The 17322-nt window shown below is 43.3% G+C and overlaps 1 protein-coding gene across 3 annotated transcripts in view; it reads right to left on the reverse strand.

The window, feature by feature from the left end:
• Positions 1-3466, reverse strand: part of FKBP1B (FKBP prolyl isomerase 1B) — a 54265-nt gene extending 50799 nt beyond the window's left edge. Inside the window, exons 1-2 of one of the 3 annotated variants that reach the window (XM_072858409.1) lie at positions 3215-3442; positions 378-425 (exon numbers count right to left, since the gene is read on the reverse strand). In XM_072858409.1, the coding sequence (XP_072714510.1) occupies positions 378-425; positions 3215-3251 (85 nt within the window). In that variant the 5' untranslated portion in view covers positions 3252-3442. Of the gene's footprint in view, positions 1-377; positions 426-3214 lie in introns of all 3 variants that reach the window. The other 2 variants (XM_072858411.1, XM_072858410.1) reach the window with 2 other exon arrangements.
• Positions 3467-17322: the final 13856 nt, after the last annotated feature.

Below are 17322 nucleotides of genomic sequence, written 5' to 3' on the forward strand. Positions count from 1 at the left end.
CTCTTAAGACATACACAATCATTAATTGTCTGTATCAAGATCAGAGGCTGGAAAAATATGAACCTAGCATTTTCACTGTTTCATGCATGATTGCATTAGCTAGTATAATGGCTTAAAGAATCAGGTCCACAGCTTCATCTGTTAACCTCTCACCATTGAATGCTACACTTGGCAAATCTACTAGCATGCACATCTAGATACTGTAGCCTGAACTGCTCAGCTAGAAGTGAAATATTTAGGAAACCCACCAGAACATAATCAAATAGATTATGAGTGACAGAACAAATTAAAAAAATAGAGCAACCACATGTGAAATGGCAAATCACTCTTCAACGTGAGGCAGTTGGTAGCGAGTGAATATTCAGAACATGCCTTACCTGTGTAGTGCACCACACATGTCTGACCCTTCTTTGGAAATGTCCGTCCTGTTAAAATTATAAAAGGTTATTCTTTTATTTTCTCTGATTAATCTGTGTGGTTAGGCAGGTTTATCTTTTAAGAGGAAAATGCCAGACTGAGATTTGTATTGACTATGCATTATCAAATCACTAATATGCAAAACAGGAATGGGTATGGTTTAGAGTAGAAGGTCCCAGCTTGGCTCCTATTTAGTTGTTAGACCAAGTACTATTGTCCTTACATAATTTTCCCTATATATGCGGGCATTACATATGCATTTACTTTCTGTAAGTGCAAAAGGACTGTCAAAACTTCACGGATTATAACCTTAAAATTCTCAGAATGTTTTTGTTACAATTTTTCAAATAAAGTCTTAGTTTGACATTGTGAAAAAACTCCATTTGTATTCACATTTCTAATGCCTTTCACTCAAGACAGCTCTAACAAGGGCATCTTTAATTAGCCAGGAAGGGTTTTAAAAAAATTTTTACATACAAAGGCTGTTTAATTTTGTAGCATTGGGTGACAGTAAAGCAGTGATACACTGACTTGTCATAATAGCCTGGTAGCTCCTCCTAAAATTTTCATACTTAAAGGAAAAGAAGGTTTAAATTATTTTCTTGCCACTGAAAAACAGAATTACCATTTCCATTTTACCTGTTCTAGGTACTGCCAAAGGCACTAAAATCCAGGGGAAGATTTTCCAGGCTCAATTAGGTGCCAATGACATATTAAAGCAGCTAACCTTGATTTCTCAAGCAATGTTGGCCAGGGGAGGGCCCAGGCTCAGAAGAACTTAAATGTATAAATGAGACCAATTATTAAGGAACATCCTTGCCAGAAAGCTAGAAACTGGGGATTCAGATGGAAACTGAGGCTCATATCTTAGTTGGCTTTCTGGCCTCTTTAGTCTGAATTAACACGATAACAAGTTATGCATTACAGGGTGCATCGCAGGGTATAAAACATCAAGTAACACAGAAGCTACGTACTTAGGGCTTATATGCCAAAACCACCACGAGCAGTAAACAGCAGGAGGGCAAGCTAATATGATGAACCGAGATTTATAACATGAAATTGAGAAGATGGTGCTTCAAGTGTCATCTGAACAGCCTTGTTCATCAGCTTGGCTGGCTGGAGTATCTCTAGCTGTGGGTTGCACAAAGCGCAGTACAATAGGTAGCCAGTCAGGGCACCACTGTAACCTTTAAGTGGGATTCATCTCATTTAACTTTAACCATCTAAAACACAGGCAATTATTGTATGCCAGTCTCCTGGGCTTCCCCGATTGATAGTGGAGAATTAGCAGTGCTTTGAAAGAAACCCAGCCTATCCAGAGAGAGGCAAGACAAATTATTCTCAGGAGATGACTACAGAAAAAACCTAGAAGACTGTTTCAGACGAGCCACCTAACCTGAGAAAAGTTATGCAAGATGAATCCTACCCTTAGTAAAACAGGTATTATCCAAATGATGCACTATTATATAGAGATCTGAGAAAAGGAATATCAAACCTTACTGACACATATTCTGCTGTGTGAGTACAACAACAGCAAAGTCAATGAAGCCACATCAAAGCTGAATTAAGAGCAGAGATTCTCAAGACCACTGGCTAGCTGTGGTTTTGAGACAGTGTTTAAAGTCAGCTGATTTTGATTAAGACTTCCAACCAAGAGAAATAATCCATATAACCTTATTTGGAATAGCATATTGCTTACAAAGACAGCCTTGATATATTTAATAGCTAGAAAGTACTATTATGAGGTTAAGTTCCACCCTTCTTTCTACTCTCAACCCAGCAATGTTACTTATACCCACAAAAATATTCTGCTTTTACATCTGTGCAACCGAGAGAAGAATTTGATCCCCAGAGCTAAACAGCACTGAGGGAGAAGCCAATGTAAAAGCATACACAAAGAAAGGAAAGATACCGGGCCAAGAAAGTTAAGCTGAGATCGACTCGAACAAATTATTTACGGTTGTGTATCAGCCAAAGATGAATCTGGCCTATTATATAGAGACATATGGCTGTATGTTAGAAATGACGTCCTCTTAAAAAAACAACCCCCAAAACCTTACGAAACGGTATCACAAGGCCGCAGAAGAGCAGAACAACGCGAACTGGCTCTGGACAGGAGAGCCTGCGCCAAGCAGAGGCTATTGCCACCCGGACTGCACCTCAGCCCTCACCAGCATCACACGCTCAACCGGGAGGAGGCAGGCGGCCCGGCCGGAGCGCCGCTGCCACGCCGGGAGGGATGCTGACACAAACGGCCGGTGGCCCCGGCGAGGCTGGGCGAGGAACCGGGGAAAGTTTGCGGCAGGGCGCGCTCCCCGCCGGGCGCCGCGGCCCCGGGACGCGCCCGGCCCCGCCGCTGCCCCCCGCGCCCGGCCGGCCGCACCGCGCTGGGGTTTGTGCAGCTGTCAGCGGATGCCAGAGGAAAATCCCCAGCCCCCTCGCCGCCCCTGCCGCTGCTGCTGCCGCCGGGAGCCGCGGCGCTGCTGCCCGAGGAGCCGCCGGCTTCCCCCGCCGCCGCCGGGACCCCGGGCGGCCGCGTCGCCCCGCTCCCCCTCTCCCGCATCAGGGGGACGCGCCCGCGGGGGCGGGGGGGGGGGACGGGACGGCCGTGCCTCCCCTCCTGCACCCCGCCGCCTCCCCGCACCGGGGCTCCGCGCTCCCTCCTCTGCCCGGCGGCGGGGACGGCGGCTCCCCCCGGCCTCGGAGCCCCGTGCGACACCCGCCGGGTCGGGTCGCCGATCGGACCCGGGCGCCTCCGCCCGCATGCCGCAGGGCTGCTCCCCCCACGGTCCCGTACCGTCTCCCGGAGAGATGGTCTCGATCTCTACCCCCATGGCGGCACTGGCGCGGCTCGGCTCGGCTCGGCTCGGTTCAGCCCCCCAAGGCACGGCACGGCCTCGCTCCCCGGCGCGGCCGGACCCCCAGTGCAGGCATGCCCCTCCGCGGCCGGCTGACAGGGTCCTCCCCAGCTGCCCGTCAGCCGCCCGCAGCCAATGCGGGGCAGGGGCGGGGAGGCCGGGGAGGGGAGGGGGCCGCCCGCCCCCGCCCGGAGCGCCCGGGGGCCGCCGCGGCTGAGGGGCGCCCGGCGGCGGCGGGTCCGCCGGCCGGCATCACGCCGCCGGCCGTGCCGGGGTGCTGCTGCCCTCCCCCGGGCAGGGCTCGCTTTAGCGGGGGGCCCCCGCCGGCTCCCCGCGCGGTGGTGCCCGGCGGAGCGGGGAGCCCGGCAGACCGCTTCCCCCGGGGGTCGTGCCACCGTTTCCGCCGCCAAGCCCCCCCGCCCCCGCCGCGTCCGACCGTGCCCGCCGCGGAGTCCGAGCGGCGGGAGGGCTTAGGGCGTGTGCGGGAGTTGGGGTACCGGTGGGGCGCTCCCGAGCCCGCGCAGGCAGGCCGGGCAGGCAGGGGAGCGGGGCAGCGCGCTCCTAAAACCATCCGGCGACCAGGACGGGGCCGAGTGCGGGTGCATTTCCCCGGTTACAAAGAGCCGTGGCGGAAAGCAGCCATACCTGCCCGTTATGTTCGCGTGCCGAAGTGAAGGTATAGCCGCTCCGTTGGTGAGCAGCAGCAGGAGGGCAGTGGTCCCCATCGGTGGTGCCCCCACACAGCCGCAGCAGCGGCAGGTCTCCAGCAGGCCACTTTGAGGTACCTTGGGTTGCTCTGCACAACACAATTTCTAACTTCCTGTCCTAATCCGTGGTTTAAATAAGAAAACCTCTGTATGTATTGCTCAGGCGCTCCCATGATGGGAGATTACAAATTCAAAAGCCTGTGTAAGACCTACAACTACTTCTGATGAGTGTACCCGAAATAGATGAAAAATACTATTTCCTCATCAACTATTGCGTCGATGAATCTCTCAGTTTCCACTGACTCGAAAGGAATAGTTCTGTTTACACTTCTGTGTGTTCTGGGTTGAAAAATGAAAATCGAACCTCGACATCATCAGTTTTCCAACCGAAAGAGCTGTCTGTATCCACCTCATTCCAACCTGCACTTCCCCGACACTGCTTTTTCAGGATTTTTACCTGTTATAAACTGGATTCCATTCAGGGACAAAGATCTTTGTCTACACAGGGCAGTTGTCAGGATGATCAAACCGGGGAATTACTGTGTTGTTTTCTAAGTGTGATAATGCGGCCTTTTCATCTATGCTCTGAACAACACCAATCATCTCCACGCGGCTTTTCACGCTATTCTGATCAGACTGTCCATTCACTTGCATGCTGTATTGTACGTACCTTTTATTGTCAGTCGGACACTCCAAAATTACTGAGGTTGGCTGGATGACGCTCCCCAAAAAGCGGGCAAGTGAGGAAAAAGCATGAGTTCACATGAGTTCAGAAAGGTAATGAGGATCGGACCGGGATTCCTTTAGCCTGCCTCCCATCTCAGTTAATTCTGCAGCTGTATGCAGCATATATAGAATAAGCAGGCGCTTACTTCTGTTCATCAGGACAGCTCTGTAACAGTGCAAATTCTGAAAAGGGATTTTTTTCAGTGCAAATCTCAGAATGTCATTTGACTTCTGATCAGTAGAAAGATACTAAAAATGCATATGAGAAATAGGAAAATGCCAAGCAGGAGATAAGTGGCACAGAAGTATTAAGAAGACACGAACGTTGCTAATTCCAGATGTGCCTCAGAGTCATTACAGAGCAACAAGGACGGCGCAGCAAATGCTCAGCATGTAAGGGGAGTTACAAAGTGAAATTCTAGGCACACGGTGTCCTAGTAGGGCCCTTGACTTTACAAGAAAGGACTGCTTTCATCCAGGCTCCAGGTAGATGTCTGTGTCCTCTCAGACAAACAGAAGGCATAACTCTGATGAATAAAAGCAATTTATACTTTGCTGGGTTCCCTTTAGCCTTTGTAAGTACATGCTTCCTTTGATTAGGGCTACACATCTCTCCATGGTGGTGGAAGAATAGCTGTTCCCAAGCCACATCTTGTGACAGGAGGAGATTGGACTCAGTCACGTAATAGATATAGTTCAGAAGGGACCACAGAATATCTACTCCAAATGTCATCACAAATAACAGGCCTTAAACACAGACCCCAGCATCCTCAGGCAGACTTACAACCATAACAAAAAAGCAAAACCCACCAACACCAAAATGCACAAGCCACAAGAAGGGATTAGGCGGGATCAAGCTGAGATCTAAGTCTAAATCTACTGCATTTATAAGCATCCTATCCCATGGCCTCTTGCCCTGTGCTGGGGCCCTAAACGCAGACATACAGCTTCTTTTGGGCATAAGCTAATTAGATCATTAATACACTCGTATTCCCAAGCACATGGAAAGAAAGGTGAGACCAAATCCAAGACAGAAAAAAGGATCTGTAGAGGGTATCTCAAAATTGTTGGGTGAATATTTTTTAAAATCTTTGTCACCACAGATATTGAACAACAAATAACGTTGTTATTTTTCACCTTATGGTACTCACCGGAGGCATCGAGGTCCTCAGAGACTCTGTTGTTAACAACTACACAGCATATAAAGATCTTGGAAGAGAAGACTGAAACAAGGAATGCCCCATATCTCCAGGAAAGCCTCTGAAATACAAGGAAAAGTGATTTAGGTTTGGCAGAGAATTGGAGGAGAGGCAAAGGACAAAGGGGCTAAGAGGGAAAGCCCATGCCCAAGGACATTGCTAAGACCAAATTATTGAAGCAGACCAGGAGATGAGTGTTTTAAGGAATGCTCTTTCAAAGCTATTGGACAACATCCACCTCCTTCCCCTTTGGGATCCAGCGTATCTGTATCAAAGATAAAGTCCATTAGTCTCAGCTTTCAAGGCTCTGCAGAGCTCACCTTCCTGAACAGTGGTTTACCACAAGACCTTCCCACAGCATGTCTTTCTATCCTGGCAACAAAACCAGCAGCCTGGAAAAGCGGGGGGTTCTCTCAACCCTCCTTCCCGAATGTTATGATGGAACCACATGACTCCAACGTCGAAGATTCCTCAGTGGTCACAAAGAGGATAAGTTGATCACAGTCATTATGAGCTTTTGCAGAAACCCAAAACCTCAAAGTTTAGCAGCTGAATATCTCATTTTCTTTAGTTAAAACCCCTATAGCCTGCACTGTTTACAAACTAATTATGCATTTCCACTTTTAGGAAGACAAACAGTTTTCAATTTTTTAGGGCGTTTTAGTTTAGTTCATAGTTTAGTTCATAATTCCTATATTGTGAAAGCCCATTCTTCACTGTTTTTTAAATCTACAAAGGATCTACAAATCATGTGTAATAGATTCCATATGCACACGAAGAACACCCCTGGAAGGCCAAAGCACTAAATTGTCCATAAAAGGAAAGCACAAATTCTGCAAACATATAAATTCATGGAGGCCACAGAAAAACTCAGTCAATATGCATTTTCCTCACCAGCATCCATGGAGAAGGACTCAGCATTACTTTGAAACCCAACCACTGTTCTAGGAACAAATAATGAAAGTAAACTAAAAATATTTTGCAAATACTCACCTTTCCACTCACTGAACCAACACGCACCATCAAGTAATTTTAATCCAAAAGTGTACAGGACATGCAAAACCAGCACCACACTGGAAAAAAATGACCAAAATACACACCAGCTTGCACAGCTCAGCAGGTCATGTCACTGCGAATGCTCTTGTGCATCACTAGCCTTGATAAAAAAAACCCAGAGAGTCAGGCCAGAATCAGTGATTTCCCTCAAAGCAGGTGCCCGGGGCAATTCTGATAGCATACTCGCAGCGACAGCCATTCGATGAACAGATCAAAACATACCAGAATCTCAACGTGCTTCTCATAGGAGGGCTGTCTTTCTTGTCACCACTGCTGGTTACCACATGTCTGCAGCACAGTCTTCTCCTCCCAACTGATACTTGTTCCAAATGCCCCAAAACAGAATAAAGCTTCCTCCTGAAGCAATTATTCTGAATTCTCATCCTCCTGGAACTCCTCATCCATGTTTGCATCCGTAGTTTCCTCTTGCAACTGTAGCTGTGAGTGCAAAACTGCAGCTGGAATTTTTCAGTAGCACTAAAACTGACTTCAAAGCTGCTACCTCTCTCTGCCTCTCTTCTTCTGCCTCACTGGGCTCTTCCCAACCCAGATATTCACTTATTCTCTATCACAGCATTGACATGGGAATCATTATGCAGGTCTTTGTTCTGATTGTCAAGGCCTCTTACAGGACTAGGTGAAGTCACCTCAAGTATGCACAGGGAAGAGCTCCAGCTCATCAGGATATATGACACCAGCTGCAAGAGCCATGAAATCGATAGCTTACGCTCAGGAAGGGAGGCAAAAGTTCCACAAGACCAGGACCTAACTAATGGAGCTCACTTCCAGAAGAGATTAATACAGTTTACCACTTGCAAAAAAATGTGGGTTTAGATTAATGTCTTCAGATGGACTCATCCTCTCACAAGCTTCTGTCCCCCCAGTACAAGAAAAGACACTGACATACAAGTCCAATGAAGGGCCACCAAGGTGGTTAGTGGCTGGAAAATGTGGAGAGGATGAGAGAGCTGGGTTAGTTCAGCCTGCAGAAGACAAAGCTAAGGAAGGATCTCAGTTGCTGTCTATACCTACCTAATGGGTGGTGGAGAGGATGGCGCCACACTCTTCTCAGAGATGCCTAGCAAAAGGACAAGAAGCAATGGACACAAGTCACAGCAAGGGAATTTCTGACTACATATCGGGAAAAAGTCCTCAGAAGATGAGTTATCAAAAAAAGCCTTGAGGAACCTGATTGAACTTTGAAATTAACCCTGTTTCAAGAAAGCAGTTGGACCATATGGCCTCCAAAGATCCCTTCCCCTAAACTGCTTTATGAGTTTGTAATATTTTTCCTACAGAATGAAGAAGAGAAGGAAATAAAGAAGTGTTAGTGAGATTAACCACAGTTCTGAAATTGACTGCATGACCCTAAATCACTTTGGTTCTGTTTGCAATGTATAATGCTCCAAAATGGCTAATACATCTACTGGGCACTGCACAACAGTATGTGTAAAAACTAGCTAGCATCTCAGATGCAATAGAAATATGAAATGGCAGCATCCATCCAGACTAATTAGCACGCATGCAGATTGCTGCACTGATATTGCTTCACTGCCTACCGTTTTGAAGCCAGCTTGCTGAACTGAAGATATGTTCTGAATTACTCTGTGCCTCAGTATTTCATTTATCTAACGAGAATGATCATTCTGCCTTGTCTATTTAGATTGCATACAATTCAAGGGCAGAGGTCCTCTTTTATTATAAATAAATGTAACACCTTGGGGCTGAGAGCCTAAACTCAGGGTCATGCAGTGCGGTCTCAAAAATAAAATTTCCAATAGTAACAATATCATAAGCAGACAGCCCAAGAGGATTAGATTTTATCTTCCACCCAATCTTTCATAGCAAAAAATGGATTAAAAAATAAAAGTAAGTCTGTCTTTCAAACTGAACAAAACAGAACTGGAATCACATCTATAAACAGTAAACTATTTATTCCAGCTCTGTCATTTCCTTGCCATGGAAGTTACAGAAGGAAGTCAGTGACTTTGAGAAACTTCGTATTTACAATGCAACACATTTGCTGCTTTCTCCAGTAAAACTCTTTTCTTTATAGTTTTGGTATTTGTTCTGCTTGGTGAAGAAATGTCACTGGCAAGACATATTGGAAGCAGTTCAAACAACAGGAGAAAACCAAACAAACCGCAAATATTAGCTACAAGCTTCTGATTAGTCTTTCGATGATTTTGGAAAATGTAACTGTGGAAAAGAAATTAACTGGCATTCTCAGTCCTCCAGATAAATGAATCAAGGGAGCTGGGTAATGGATTCAGAAAATTAAGGCCGTATTTGTTTTCCTTCATTCTGCATGTGCAATTATAACACTATTTAATGAGTTTCTAGACCCTCCTGACCAAAATGATCTGAAGTTACAACTAAAAGATCAGCAGGCAGAGAGGCAGGTTGTACACATACCAGGACAGCTACGAGTAGGACAGCACAGAAAGACTGCAAAAAGTTGGTGGTTTTTTTGCGTGATACTCCAAGGACAGCTTTAACTCTAGGTAAGTGTCAACAGATCAACAACAGCCACTAAAAATCACAGGCTTTTTACATTCATCTCTAGGACAAACACAAACACTAATCTTTCTGGTATTCAGCTCCTCATCAGGGTTGACCCAGCATTTGGCCTTTAGCTCTCTTACAGAAAGGCAAGGCTGAGTCAGCTGTTCTGGGTTTTGCACCTACAAAGTGAAGGTGGCTGAATCCTGGAGAACAGGTATTTAGGCTTAAAATGACCCTCAAGTGGAAAAATTTCTAATCCTTCCTACTAGTGAAGTAGGGACAGTATTTTTATTTTTCTTTCTTCTAAGTTAAGGCCTTATCTGAGACAAAATAGAAGGCCAAAACAGAGCCATTCAGTAACCACAGCCTTTCAGTAAACACGTAGACACCACAGGACCTTTAGGACAATTCTACATAACACTTAAGCTAGCTTAAGGGTTATGCATTAAAATCATCATCCACTATAGCTCAGCCTACACAGAAATTTTAAAGGTGATCTACTTAAAAAAGCAGGTGGATAGCAGCACAATGTTACCACTGTTTAATTTTGATTATCAGGTTTGTGTTAGAACACATTCCCCAATTTATTTGTCCATATCATGGGGGGAGAGGTAGGGAGATCCTGCTAAGTCTAACTAGCAAGACCATTTCTAGGGAAGACCAAGTCAAAGGTGATTTGTTACATGGGTTTCCAAATACAGCTGGGAGGCAGCTCTCTTCAGATATTTCTGAAATTGCCCCATAATCATCCCTAAAGTAGAACAGCTCTACCAGACAGCAACAGCAAAACTGTTCATGTAACCTGGCCATCAGAAGAGTTTTCATCATACACACCCCATGCATGAAGCAAAATTACATTCAGGGAGAGACCCCATGATCCTTCTCAATCAATATTCTCAACGATGGTTTAACTGCTTGAATAGATACCTGAATCCACATGATTCGGAAGCAACCAATATTTATATACTTTATGAAATTTGCCTTCTAGTACATTTTCCAAAATAGATGTTGCTAAGAGTTTGACTCTGTCTACACTGTCAACCAACCAGTTTCAATACAGGGTTAGGTAAGGCTCATACCGCCCTGACTTACATGACAATAATAAATTATCTTCCCAGTGCAGAGTTTAAGTGACCTTTACAAATTATCAAGTTGGGATAAATATGTATCTGCTAAAAATATTATTATCCTTTGTTCTTCTTCAAGTCACTTTCAAATGAGAACGATCTATTTATGATTTAGCCATGCAAGAAGTTCCTAAGTTACCTGATGTGTTTGGTGCAAATGATAAAAATATCACTTCAAAAGTATAAATTTACCTCACCATGTAAAAAAGAAGGTACTAATAAGAGATGTCTTCAAAAACAAATACATTTAATGCCTATGAAAGAAAAAGACTGGCATAATTTGGAAGCTGAATGTTGACTTACAGATGGAAAGACCTATTAGATCATTCACTCCCTCTCTTTGCCAAGACAGGAATGTTTCCTAAAGAACATTTCATACTCTTCTGCCTAGTCTAATTTTAATAATGTAAGTAGTGGAGTTTTTATCACTTTCCTTAAGATTCTATTCCACACAAACACCGCTCAAGCTCAGGAAATATTCCTTTCTAAGAACACCATCGAAAACTTCTTGATTGCTTTATAAAGCAAGCACAAGAGACTGGCACGTATAGATGGGAGTTATAAAGTCACAAAATAGCAGTTTGAGACAGAGAGAGCATTCAGCAGTGGGAGGAACGTGGGATGTAGGAATCATGTAGCTCTAGAAAGGATTATCAGTGGGCTAATCATTGATAAATGTGCTAGCTATAACAGACATGTGTGTAGCGACTACACAACCATTCCTTGGCATTCATCTGTCCATAACCATGTCCTATCTGAGTCCTTCAGCTTAGATTCATAAAGCAAGACTCATTTATCTATTTTAGGTACTTTAGGATGGAATGAATCATGCCCTAAAAGTGTCTATTTCTCACCGCCGACTTTTAAGTGAATCAGTAAGCAGGGTCAGACTTAGACAACTATAGTGTGTATGTCTAGAGATATGTTACAGAGCTGAGGCTCAACTCAGTTGCCCAGTGGGAGCTTGGGTACTACCTTCATGTGGGCAGCCCTATGTATATACCTCAATGCAGGCATGTTAATTTGTGAGATGAATCCCACTCCTATAATTAAATGTGAAATGAATCTCATTCTCTGTGACCAGGTTTGCATAACCACCCTTTATGTGCTTTCCTTCGTAATTCCTCACCTGTTTTGCTTTGGCATAGTGAAAGTCTGAAAAACATTGAGCCCAACAGTCTTGCTGGAAGCAAGAATGACATAGCCTTCTGAAAAGGTTTGGTTCTCTTCTCCCTACCCCAACAAACCACAAGAGTCTCACTCTACATCACAAAAGGGAAGGCTTGGGAGATTAACAAATGCTCCACCAGCTCTACTCCCCCAAACTTGCTGGACTGCTATGTTAGAATTGCATATTTGCCTTTCTATTACAGAAGAGAGGGAGTTCCAAGAACCACAAACATCAATAGGACTGTTGACAACACTCCTGTGAGACTGATGGATAGCTCAGGTTGGAACGATACGATGGAGCATCTCTGGTGGCCTCCCTGAGATCCAGGGGGATTTCAGAGAATTGGAGGTCACATGTCAGAGGACTGGCTGCAGTCAGTCATATACTTACTACATTTGGGAAGCGGCCGTCTAGCAGCACATCACTGAGTGTGGAAGTGAGCTCACAGAATTTGTGAACTTCCCCAAGAAGCTGCAAAACTTTTGCCTGTACTCTAGCAGTGTCTCCTCCATCATATGTGTCCCCATACTAGACGCCTCCATTTAGCAGATGACAGATCAAGCCAGCCTGTTGCATTTGGCCCAGGCAGCCACTCCAGAAGGGTAAGACCATGGCACTGCAAGTATAAAAGAAATAGTCTTAGAAAGAAGCTGTGACTTTCCTGCCTGAAGTCTCCTTAGTTTGAATATAGCCTACACAGAAAAGATCAGGGCCTTACCTTTACATCATAATTTGCATAAGTGGCTTTTTCAATTAACCAGACTTCTTAACAGTTTTCTTAAATAGTTTATGTAAAAAATACAATCTTCCATTAGGTCTTTCCCACTTTACGTGACATACATACAAAAAGGTGCTAGCTAGTGGGTTAAATCCCATTCTGAGAGCAGTAACAGCACACAGACATATCACTGTCAAAAGAATGCTGATTTACATAGCGTGATCAGTAGATCTGCTCTGACAGATTACGTATTTTGTATCTTTATTAACTGTGCATCATTTTTACATTCTGTTCCAGTTAGCTTGTGACAGATAACTATTTTTTAAAATCAGATCTCAAGGCAAAGAAATGTCAATGTGGAAAAATAAAGACATTACTCAAGCTTCTTGAAAGTATTGAACTAAATGACACATCGACTTAAATTGGTGAAATCATGGTGAGTAGCTTTAAATAGAAATATTTTTGAAGTAAAAATACCACAAAGCATTAGACATTTTATAAAGCTGAGTTAAATTAGCATTAGAAAAATTATTACTCTTACATTTTTATTACATATTGAGCTGGATCTGTCTTCCTCTGAAGTCACCAGGAATATTAACATCAATTTAATTAACTTGAAGCAAGATTTAGCCCAGAAAGAGTTATTTTACCATGAATAAAGGAGAAAATGAAGTCTGAATCTCAGCTTTTCCAGCAAGGCACTGAACTCAGATCCGCAGAGAGATTTAGATACCGACAAGAAATATCCAGGTAAATATATTTAAAGAGCCTGGAACTGGTTAGCTCTGATCCATATTGAACTCAAAATTTATTCACCACTTCCCAAGACAGGTGAATAGTAAGTATAGCAATGTGAGAAAACAGCAATATAAAATCAGTATTATAAAACCTCTGCAGTGATGAGGGCTGGATTAATTTTCCAACATTCATTATGAACAATGGGCGCTCACGGCTACTAACTAACAGCTACATGCAGCTTGGTGGGTGGCACGCAGTTTGGGACTTTGTATGCTACTTCTACCAACCATCTCCTCCAAACAACAGAGACTGCCTGGCTGGGATCACTCTGCAGGACAGAGCCAGCCAAGGTGCCACCAGCTGAAACACCTTGTTTAAACCACAGGTGGCATTCTGATCCGAGTTATACCAAAGTTAATCAGAGGCACAGGGATGTTAATGGGATCAGAATGCAGCTCAGTATCAGTGTAAAGACTGTGGTTGCTCACTGGAGTGTCTCAGATTACTAACAGATAACTCTTCACGTTGCTTTCCTGGGTCTCAAAGGAAAATTGTAGTATTGCCAGGACAGTTTTCAGTTACTGGCCTTTATTTCTGAGTGTGTGCTATATAGATCTGTGCATGCCAAGGTGACACAGAAATATTATTTAAATGTTTTACCAGTTTCCAGAAAAAGTACACTACCTGAATGAGGGGAACTTGTTTTTCCCCCTCTCTATTTTTATGCTGTTTTTAAAAATGAGGCTGTGCCAAACAAAAGTTCATCGTCTCTTTCATTCACCTTGTGCCTGCATCTGGAATTTCCTTTGATCCCGAGTATAACTTGTTCAAATTCTGTAATCATGGCATAACTTATGTTTTTTTCCCATTGTATATTTTACAAGTCTTCCATTATTTACATAGTTTTTTAAAGATACACTCTGAAAGGTAATCTTAGCTCAAATTAGTTTCCTCATGTATGGTGTTTATGGAGGTACTAGATGATTCTATTCACACAGAAGTTTCTTGCCCACATTATTCTCTCCCACCAAAATACCACAGAATGAACCCTGGGAGGAAATTTTCCTTGAGATCCTCAAGTCTTATCCCAATGGAGCCTGAGGTTCAAACTTGATTGCTACAGAATAGGCCTTGTGGTGTGTCCAAACCCTGCAGATTTCAAGGAACACTGTGCCCTAGAGAATTAAAAAAAAGGCCATAGCAAACTTGTCAAAGGTTTTGTGTCTCTCCCTGAGTCTGGTTTCCAGTAAGCCTCATCTCACATTCACTGAAGTTGTATTCCTTGTAGTCAGGTGAACTGAAGGTGCTAGGGTTTGAGGAAAAAAAGATCTTAACGCTGGACAAAGCAGAAATCAGCTGTGAATATATCATGCCTCACTACCTCATCACCTCACTACCATGCCAGTGAACCTGTGTGGACGTTGTCATTTTTATATCTGAGTATCTTGGAGAATTAACAAGAAATAATAAACATAAATACGTCAGATGAAGTCCTATTTCCTAACGCTTTCAGAGTGAGATGAAAACCTCACCATGGCTCTGCTACAAATATTTTTTTTAAGACCTCAGTGTCTGGGGGACATCCTTAATTCCAAAACTGAGGATGATTCTGTTACTGGCAAATCTCATAGATTCAGCCTTGTATCGCCCTCCGATAATGTCACAGACACTGCTGAAAGGCAGATGCATGCTATGAGAGATGATGAAATGAAAAAAAAAAGCAAAGAAAGTCCAATCTTCCACATGAGTAGTCCATGATCTCAAGATGTCTGCATCGCTGGCAGAGCACACATCATCCTTAGTGAAACATCTTCTGAGCATTTCAGTCATACTGAGGCAGAAGTCTCTGCATCCAAAACACATTTTAGGTTGCTAGAATCCAGCTGCAACATAGTCTTGTTACGATATTTAAAGCACCATTCAGAATGTAGATGAGATGGCTGTGCTAAAGAATAGCTTTATCAGTTCCAGTAAAATACATCCAGAAGACAGCAAAGCAGTGAAGCAGCATTATTTTAAAGCAAAACAGAAATATCTTATACAGACTCTGCAAATTTGTGGAGCTGCTGGGATTGTATTTTAATGTAAGCTATTCATTATAACTACTATGGGTAAACAGCTACCACTAATATATGACACAATAATCCTGCTACCACTTTGAGGAAGTGCACAATAGTCAGAGTTCCTAGTGAAACACGTATGGCAGTGTGGCATCTTAAGCGTGGCCTGGGCATCTGTGTCAGCAATGGGCAAGGTAAAATCACTAAAAACCATGGTTTCACTGCAAGCACAGTCACGGACCAAAAATTTAGGAGTATTGCAGAAAAAGGGATCTTCTAACCTGCGTATTTAACTTTTAAATTTTTACCTATTTCAGTCATCACTGCTGGCTTGTCCTTGATGAATATAAAAAAGTCTGGATTTTGAATGTAATCTTAATGAAATAATCAACAAAACCCAAGTAGCTGTGAATGAGAATATGGTATGATTACTTTACATAAATTTGGAGTTCTTTATTGGTACTCACCATCCTCAGTAAATACACCTGGAAAAAGGATACTAAAAAAAATGCTTACAACAGAGGTCCAACTGCCTTCAACAAGAGGTCTGTTTTTCCCAGGTAGTACTATAAAAATATATAAAGTATAAATCAGCCAAAGATGCAGAATGTGTATAGTTAAGTCTTAACATATTTAACCATAGTGATTATATTGATAATTTGTAAAGCTCTACCCAGGTCTAATTTATTCACACTTTTTTTAAATGTAAACAGCAAGAGACACAAGTTACATCAAAGCGGAAAGGAGATGCTGGCAAAACAAGAATGACAAAAAGATGCTGAGGATGGGATTCAGTTACCTGTATGTAAGCTTCTAATGCCATCTTAGACAGTCTAGGGACTATCTAGGGATCATCTCTGTTGCCAGCTGCCACCCCAGAATGGCACTACTCTCCTGTAAGTCCTATGCCATATCTGCCAGCCCAGTGTGGCTGTCTCAGATATCCTAGGGCATTGAAAATAGTAACGGTTGCTTATATTTAAGTGATGAATCCCACCCTGACGATTTAGGTTCAGCGATATGCAAGCTCTATCCAAGCTAACCCCAGAAAAGGATGTGCTGAGGAGGGAAGAACGGAGACACCCAAGGCAGTCCATCTGAACCAGCTCTGGTCCTGAAACAATACAGCCGAAACAAACTGGCGTTCCTCACACGGCCCCACTGTGTTACATGAGTTTATTGGTTGGGTCTTTGTCAACTCAAGGATCTTTGCATGATGTGATGTGACATATTGCAGAGTTTAGGGAAACAGGAAAAATTTGTCTTCCTCTTTGCATTTTGGCTATATGATGAGGGAACAGTCCTCAGATACAGGTGGCTGGGAAGACAGAGAAAGAAATCAATATATATTTGTAGCTAGGAAATCTGTCCCAGTAAAATGAACATGAATCAGCTGTCTTTGCTTCTAGACTATTTTCCTTTTTTTTAAATCTCACCTTCCTTCATTCTCTTGTAACTGCTAACAGAACAGAGCATGATTTCCCTTTTCTACTTTCCTTTCATAGCCTCTTAGGATCTTGTATCTTTGAAAGATGCTGTCCATCAGAGATTGCAATCTGCCTTGTACAGTTCTCAGGTATGTTTAAATCTTCTTTTATCCTTCAAAGGCTGGCTGAAAGAAGTGTCGGGACATTATTTCAGGCTGTAGCTTAATACTTAGGCTTAACAGTGTATGATCCCTCTCCAGCCTTCACCAAAGACCTTCATTCACTGAAGGTCAAAGTATTAGAGTGTTATTTTTAAATATACTCCCAGCAGTGAAGACTTAAAAATAGACTTCTACAAAAACGTACAGTAATTGGTTAAACCTTGTTAGCCATCACATGAAGATGATAACTCCTCCCAGGAAAAGACATAGCAAAAGCAGCTTTGACATGGATTTATACTTAGAAGAGCAGCTGCAGGCTTACTGGGAAGGAGTTCACAGTATAGGCTCTTGGATTATTAGCAGCAAAACCAACTTGATTCTGGAAAGGAAGGGAAGGAGATACGAGAAAAAAATTTCCTCATCGTGATCTGCAAGTGAATTCCATGGATTCT

Source organism: Ciconia boyciana, chromosome 3 (genome assembly GCF_034638445.1).
Source record: "Ciconia boyciana chromosome 3, ASM3463844v1, whole genome shotgun sequence".
NCBI classification, from domain to species: Eukaryota; Metazoa; Chordata; class Aves; order Ciconiiformes; family Ciconiidae; genus Ciconia; species Ciconia boyciana.